Source organism: Toxorhynchites rutilus, chromosome 3, assembly GCF_029784135.1.
Source record: "Toxorhynchites rutilus septentrionalis strain SRP chromosome 3, ASM2978413v1, whole genome shotgun sequence".
Taxonomy (NCBI): domain Eukaryota; kingdom Metazoa; phylum Arthropoda; class Insecta; order Diptera; family Culicidae; genus Toxorhynchites; species Toxorhynchites rutilus.
The window spans coordinates 168,442,138-168,450,698 of NC_073746.1; the positions used below are offsets into that span (position 1 = coordinate 168,442,138).

The 8,561-nt window shown below is 43.2% G+C and overlaps 1 protein-coding gene across 1 annotated transcript; it reads left to right on the forward strand.

Annotated features, from left to right (window-relative positions):
- The first annotated feature begins 2,979 nt into the window (after positions 1-2,979).
- Positions 2,980-8,292, forward strand: LOC129773648 (uncharacterized). The gene is made up of 2 exons (XM_055777290.1): positions 2,980-3,572; positions 4,161-8,292. Exons 1-2 carry the CDS (start codon positions 2,980-2,982, stop codon positions 8,290-8,292), a joined length of 4,725 nt encoding a protein of 1,574 aa, XP_055633265.1.
- The last annotated feature ends 269 nt before the right edge of the window (positions 8,293-8,561 follow it).

The following is an 8,561-nucleotide window of genomic DNA, read 5'->3' on the forward strand; positions in this document are numbered from 1 at the left end:
AAATATCGAGAAGTGGAGGCGATCTGGCGTAGTGGTAACATCCATGCCTCTCACGCTAAAGGTCACGAGTTCAATTCTCACTCCCGAAATTCTTCCAAAAATGGAAGTAAAAGTGTCGAACCAGCCAAATGAGTTGAAAGTCACTATAATACAGATAAAAAAAAAAAAAAAAAAAAACAAATATCGAGAACACAGCGATTGCAAAATTAAATAATGCGTAAAAATAAATAAGATCACCACATTTCTAAACATGTGCTTCACAAAATTCGCTATATTTTAAAGGAATAAATGTTTTCAACTCGATGCCAACACATATTAAACGTGCACTAGCAGAATTTAATAGAAACTGTATTTCACACGTCAAGGATGTACTTTCCTGACAACCGAAAGTTTTTTATTTCAATTTTTTTTGTTGACAAAGATTTTGACTGAGCAAGTTTTATACGATGAGATATCTTAATGTGAACAGTTTTTTTTTTTGCTTTTTTATTGTTTTTATTATTTTCAATGCATGACCTGACGAAGTTTTTTCTAACGGATTAAATATATCATTTAGACAATTTTGAACAATTTTTAATTTATGTTATATTTTTTTGTTTGCAATTTGTATTCGTCTCTATTATGTCTATCATGATCTTGGTGATGATGGACTATTTTCATTTTGGTTGTTTTTGTTTTGTGTTAGTTAAAAAAAATAAAAGTAGTCTACAAATGTTTGAGCATCGCGCGCGTGACACAGATATAAAGGATATAAAGTTGGAGTTTTTTAAGAGTCGGTCTAGAATTTTTTTGTAAATGAAAATTCCTGGACTTCTCTGGATGAGGATATTCATTGTCAATCCAAAACAATGCTGACGGTTGGATTTGTGCTTTGATGGACCAATTGGCTGCAAGAGTCTTGTCGAGACCGTATCGGCTCTGTGGCGGACACGACTGGGTATCGACTCGGGTTGTTTTTGACATTGCAATACTATATACGAATTTATGTCTGTAAATAAAATCAGTTCGTTTTCTTTTGCTAAACTGGTTTCAATTCTGAGAAAAATAAATAATCTTTTAGATGACTCGTCTTGCTCAAACCTCTGTAGGGAAAGGAGGCGGGACTATCATCATCATCTTATAAAAAATCTGTAAACTCTGTATAAAACTCAAAAAAATCTGTAATATGTAATATCTGTAATATGTATATGTAATATGATTCTTGGTTTCAAAAAGTCGAAAAAATCTGTAGAAATACAGATTATTGTGTATATATGGTAATCCTGGTTGCCACCACAAATTTTAACTGAGCGTATACAACACCAAGTGGCGAGGACTTGACAACAATGTTTCGTTTTAATTGTTTTTTCAATGGACAGAGTGTATTTTGGTATTATCCAAACTATTTTTTTTATAAATTCGTTTATTTTTACAGGCTCAGTTACATAAGTTTAAAGGAGCCGAAATCTTAAATATATTTTCAAAACTATATATATGAACAATTTTCTTAAATCTATGGTTAGTAATGTGGGAAACCGATTACTCGCGGTGGACTCGAGATTAGAAGGGTGACATATTTTTCTCAGGAAAAGGATGGGGTATAAGGAAATTATTACAATGTTGATAATCACACACACTCAATTCTTAAATCTATTCGTACATCTGTTGTGAATTTACATTTAATTCTCCTTGATCAGAATCTAAATAAAATAAAAGTTAAAAATAATTGTCACACTCTCACATAACACTCACGCGACGGTATGACAAAATCGTCGTCCGTGGTCACTGACCACTGTCCGAGAACAATTCCCCAAAAATGCTTTGCCGAAAAACAATAGGCACAAGAAACTATAAATTACGCATGTAATCCACATGCACTCTCTCTTTCGCCAATAAATCATCATACGATATACAAGTGTTTAATTCATTCGGTGTGATCTCACAAAGTATTATTCTATTCGTTTCGTCGTCTCAGTCGGCTGTTAAGCTCACGCGTTTCATCCGGTGACAAAGATCCGTTTCCGCTCAAGTGACGCGCGTACAATTGTACATTTCGGTGCGTTTCTGGTGCTGCATATTGCAGTGAAGAAAGTCCTTCGAAACCGGACTACAGTGTTCGCTTTTAATTTCGTACATTTGGTCCTTCGAACCGGATCGAAGGTGTTCCGGCCAGAAAGTGCATCGCGTGTGTCGCTCGAATAAAACTGATATCGGTTCGTTATTGAAACGCGTTAGTGGTTGGAAGTGATACCAAGACGGACAAACATTGCGCCATTGCGTCGTGAATACACGTCGGTAATTCTGCTTTCGCAAGCAGTCGAAATTGTGGTCGAAGCTATAAGTTCGTTCGTGTGTGAATTCAACTATCAAAAATTGATAAAGCCAGAATTGGCAGTGAGTGCAATCGAAAAATCGCGTATTGCGCTTGGGATAGCATCAAGGCGGATGCTACTCTATTCATTGTGGTGAAGATTCTGAGGACGAGTCGTCCATTTTGCGAACACGACTATTCATGGACGCCACGCCATTTTGGACGCTGAATTCACATCGGAAAATTCCTGCCTAATGAAGTGGTGGAAGGAGCACCATTCTTAAAAATCACATTTCCCGGTCGAGTTTCCCGGTGAGTACGTTCCATATTATTCGCATGTGATTTGCAGTAGCTTCAATTAAGTTTTATACATACAATTCAAAGTTGGGTGACTGATTATTAGAGTCATTGTGGCAATTGGTGATTGACGGTACGCGAATCGAGTGGAAAACCGTTTCGCGCCCTCGATTTGCGATACCGCGTAGAAGTGGGTACGTTCGCGACGGGAAGGAGATTCACGATTCGATTAAATAAACTGCTCACTTCCGTTCGATTTCGCGATCGCGATAGATCAATACACCGCGACGGGAAGGAGCAATCGATTCGATTTGTGTATTGTTCTCGTTTGGTTCGGTTTCGCCTGAGATCAGCTAGTTTTTGTCGAATAGAATTTCATTGATTGGATCACAATGCCACCGAAAGAGGAGAAAATGCTGGCTGAGCGTTTGGTTCAACAGCAAGGACTTTTTGCAACACGTAACGCAATCGAAAAATTTATTGAGAATTACGACGCAGAGCGTGATACTCATCAAATCTCGGTACGATTAGAGTCTTTGGATCGTGTCAACGCTAGTTTTCTCGAAGTTCAGGATGCCATTGAGAGACTAGACAAATCGGAGATGCTGGAAGCGCATTTGGAAGAACGTGTCGATTTTGAACAACGGTTTTGTGAAGCGAAGGGTTTCCTCCTGTCCAGACGTTCGAACGATGCAAATCAAACTTTGTTAAATACATCGATTACTGCGAATTCATCATCGTACCCTACCAATTTTCACCTTCGTCTTCCGAAAATCGACCTCCCCAAATTCAATGGTGATTTTTCACGTTGGTTGTCGTTTAGGGACACATTCACGTCCATGGTCCACTCGAATGGGGACATTCCCACCGTCGCCAAATTGCAATACTTGTTGCAGTCACTTGAAGGAGAAGCAAAGAAGCCGTTTGAATCCATCGATATTGAAGCAGATAATTACGCTGTCAGCTGGGAGGTCCTGCTTAAGAGGTACGATAACCGTCGTTTTCTAAAAAGACAACTTTTTCGAGCTCTTTACGACTTGCCAGTAGTGAAAGAAGAAGTAGGCAAACGCATTCACGGGCTGATCGACGACTTTCAGCGTCATGTACGAGCTCTCGCAAAATTAGACGAGCATGTACACCATTGGGACACACCGCTTATTAACCTACTTTCATATAAATTAGATCAATCTACTTTGAGGGCTTGGGAGGAAAAAACAAGCAATAAAGATGATGTCAAATACGATGAATTTGTTGAATTCCTTTACCAAAGAGTTCGTATTTTGAATACCGTCGGTTCAGATCACCATCAACCCTCACTATCAAAGACGACAACTACACACCAAATTCCAAGAGTGAAATTTTCCGCAAACGCAGTGAATAGTTCTCAAGTTCAGTGCATACTATCCTGCTCAGACAGCCATAACCTTCGAAATTGTCCTGTGTTTCTTACGAAAAATGTCCGTCAACGTCGCGAATTAGTTTCGCAGAAACGAATGTGTTGGAATTGTTTAAGCTCCGGTCATCATGTGAAGAAGTGCAATTCTAAATTCTCCTGTCGTACTTGTCATGACAGGCATCATACGTTGCTGCACGATTCAGCCAAAGTGTCGCAAAACTCTTCCGTATCATCGTCTTCTCCCGTTCAACAATCGCTTCCATCCACGTCAGGTCGCGTGGATCCCTCCAGTAGTTCTTCGGCTACATCTCAGGTTAGCATGACGGTCCAATCCGCATGCCCCACGGTTTTGCTGGAAACGGTTGTCCTCAATGTTGTTGATGATCACGGAAACACACATAAGGCACGGGCACTACTCGATTCAGCATCAATGTCGAATTTTATGTCGCAACAGCTGGCTAAGAGCCTCTTCAATCGTCGCACCAAGGTAGACGTTTCCATCGCAGGAATCGGTTTATCAACACAGAAGATTAGGAGCGCGATTACCGCCACTATCGAATCACCATTTCAACCATTCTCCACGAAGATGGAATTTCTAGTTTTGAAGCATCCATCGGCAGAGCTGCCGACTGTTCCTATCAATACGTCGGAATGGAACATCCCTAATGTTGTATTGGCTGATCCTCAGTTCAATGTCCCTGGGAAAATTGACCTCGTCATAGGGAGTGAATCATTCTGGGAACTGCATACAGGACAAAGAATTTCACTTGGGAATAATCGTCCATGGCTTGCTGAAACGCCATTCGGATGGGCGGTGTCTGGTTCTACGACCAATTCCATTTCACAAACGCCAAACGTTTGTTTCCTTTCCACCGCAAATGATTGTCTGGAAACAGTACTTCAGAAGTTTTGGGAGATAGAAACTATTCCAACTTGTTCTTCGTTCTCCGACGAAGAAAATTATTGTGAAGAATTATATAAAACAACAACTATTCGTGATCCATCAGGGCGATACGTCGTTCGTCTACCCAGAACAGAAAAACCGGAAGTTATACTGGGAGATTCGAGATCTGTCGCCGAACGCAGACTCTTTAGTTTAGAGCGACGATTGCAGCGAGATCCAGTCACGAGGAAAGCGTATCATCGCTTCATGGATGAATATGTGCAACTTGGACACATGGAGCAGATTAAAGGACCTGTGAATGATACAATACCTCATTTTTACCTACCACATCACTCAGTATTCAAAGAGACAAGCACCACAACGAAAACCAGGGTTGTGTTTGATGCATCGTGCAAGTCAGCTTCTGGTTATTCGCTAAACGACACATTACTGGTTGGTCCTGTCGTCCAACGTGACTTACTTTCCATCGTCATGAAGTTCCGGATACATCATGTTGTAATTGTTGCCGACATTGAAAAAATGTACCGGCAGGTACTGGTTCACCCCGATGATCAGTCATTTCAACGCATTCTGTGGCGATCGAGTCCAGACCATCCCATTTCTACATATCAATTGAAGACGGTTACCTACGGTACATCGTCTGCTCCTTACCTTGCGACGAAAACACTCCAGCAACTTGCAAATGATTATGGTGGATCAGATTTCCACGCAGTGAGATCACTTCGGGAAGATTTTTATGTCGATGATCTGCTCACTGGTGCAGCAGACGTAGAATCAGCAATCAAACTTCGTCGGGAATTATCCGCAATGCTCAGCTCCGCTGGGTTTCCTCTGAAAAAGTGGGCATCTAATGCAACTGAAGTTCTTGAGGATGTGCCGCCAGAGGATTTGGCCATTCTTCCGTACCGTAGCCTCCAGGACGAGCAAGCTGTCTCCACTCTTGGTCTTGTCTGGGAACCAAAGTCCGACACACTCCGGTTCAATGTTCATTTGCCGCTTCCCGCTGCCGTCCTGACAAAACGAAAGGTGATGTCATACATCGCACGGATCTTCGATCCGCTCGGACTAGTCGGTCCTACGATTTCTAAGGCCAAACTGTTCATGCAGCGTTTGTGGGCTCTGAAGCACAACGGCCAAAGCTGGGACTGGGACACTCCCCTCCCATTGAAACTGCAAGAAGAATGGAAACAGTTCCATTCTACACTCAATCTCCTTAGTGAAGCTCGTATCCCGCGATTTGTATCGATGCCTGACTCCGTCAGCATTCAGCTTCATTTCTTCTCTGATGCGTCGGAAAACGCATATGGTACCTGTTGTTACGTCAGGACTGAAACATCCGATAAAATCTCGGTCCAATTATTGACTTCCAAGTCAAAGGTCGCCCCATTGTCAACCCGACATTCCATTGCTAGACTAGAGCTATGCGGAGCACATCTATCTATGCTGCTCTTCAAGAAGGTTAACAACGCCCTTCAAACTCCTTCGACTGTTCACTTTTGGACGGATTCTACCACGGTCCTTCAATGGTTACACGCTTCGCCAAGCCGCTGGAAAACATTTGTGTCGAATCGAGTTTCACAAATCCAACTCAACACCAATGTTGACTGTTGGAAATATGTTGCGGGTATTGACAATCCCGCTGATGATATCTCCAGAGGACTACAGCCTGCAGATATTATCACCCGCACTAGATGGTGGAGAGGGCCACCATGGTTAGCACTTCCTTCTGACTGCTGGCCCATCACCTCATTTTCCAAGGAAGAAACCGCTGGTGCATTGTCGGAAAGCCGAAAATCTCCATTAATTGCAATGACGTCAGTACAGTCTACATTTTGCAATGAATTATTCAGTCGGTTCTCGAGTTTCACCAAGTTACGTCGTGTCACAGCTTTCTGTCAACGCTACATAGAAAACCTACATAGCCGTTATTTAGCTCAACGTGAGAATTCAGAAAATTTAAAACCATCGAACATCGTCATCAGCACTAGTGTAATGCCTGATCCGCTTAATTCGTCGGAACTTCGTAGAGCAGAAAACTTCTTATGTCGTTTGGCGCAAGCCGAAATGTTTGCGGAGGAAATTTCCAACCTTACAAGTGGGGAACGAGTCGCGAAAAATTCGCCACTCAAATGGTTGAACCCATTCATCGATCGAGACAACATCCTTCGTGTCGGTGGCCGGTTAAGCAACGCTCCACTGACAACCGAAACCAAACATCCACTCGTCCTCTCTGCTAAGCATCCGCTCTCTGCTTTGTTGGCTAGTCATTATCATTTGAAGCTACTGCATGCAGGTCCACAACTCATGCTCGCTACTCTCCGCCAGAAGTATTGGATTCTGGGCGGAAGAAACTTGGTTAAATCCGTCTTTCACCATTGCCACACTTGCTTCAAAAGCAAGCCCACACTAGTTCAACAAAGCACAGCCGATTTGCCAGCATCGAGAGTCTCGCCAACCAGACCATTCTCTGTTTGCGGAGTGGACTACTGCGGTCCATTTTTTATAAAGTCACCTGTGAAAAAGCGCGGTCCCACCAAGGTCTATGTGGCCATTTTTGTCTGCTTCTCCACCAAGGCAGTTCACATAGAGTTGGTGAGTGACCTGTCCACCCCAGCGTTTCTAGCTGCACTTCGCCGCTTAGTTGCTCGTAGAGGAAAAATATCAGAATTGAATTCTGACAACGCCACGGCATTTAAGGGCGCATCGAATGCACTACATCGCATCTATCGCATGCTGAAGGTCGACGAGGATGAACGGAGACTCATATTCGACTGGTGTGCCGACAACGAAATTCGTTGGAAATTTATTCCGCCCCGCGCACCGCATTTCGGCGGTCTCTGGGAGGCCGCGGTGAAATCAGCGAAATCACATATGCTGAAGACCATTGGAAATGTCAACATATCATACGAGGACATGCTGACACTTTTGGCACAAGTTGAGATGTGTCTCAACTCTCGTCCTCTCACCCCGATGCCGCAGGATCCGTCCGATCTGGAGGTCCTTACACCAGGACACTTTCTGATCGGCGAGAATATGCAATCCGTTCCAGAGGTAGACCTAACGAGGACTGCTGAAAACCGTTTGGATCACTGGGAATTAACCCAGAAGAGGTTCCAAGTCATCTGGTCGCGGTGGTATCCAGAGTATCTTCAGCAGCTGCAGTCACGTGCTACAAAAGGATGTAATCCACCTGTCCGCATCGAAGAAGGACGAATAGTCATCATCAAGGAGGACAATGTTCCCTCAGCTAAATGGCCTCTTGGAAAAATCACTAAGCTTCATCCCGGAAAGGATGGTGTAGTCCGGGTGGTCACCCTGAGGACTGCATCAGCCAAGGAAGTCGTTCGCGCTGTATCCAAGATTGCTCTCCTTCCGGTACTCTCCCAGTCATCGAGCATCGAATAACTACGATCCAGGTAGAGCAACCCAAATGGGAGAACTTGCTCGAAGCGCACCTGCACATAGCACAGGTAATTGCGGTTCCAAATTCTCTAATTTTATCGTTCGATCTACCTGGTCTTTTTTCTCTCTATTCTCGGTTGACGTGTGACAACTTCTCCAAACATCATTCCTGGCAAGACTACCACACCAACTGTCCATCGCATCGCAATCTTGGATTTGGAACTAGCCTGGAATATGATCGTAGTTGAATCACCTGGCATGATTCAAGGTGG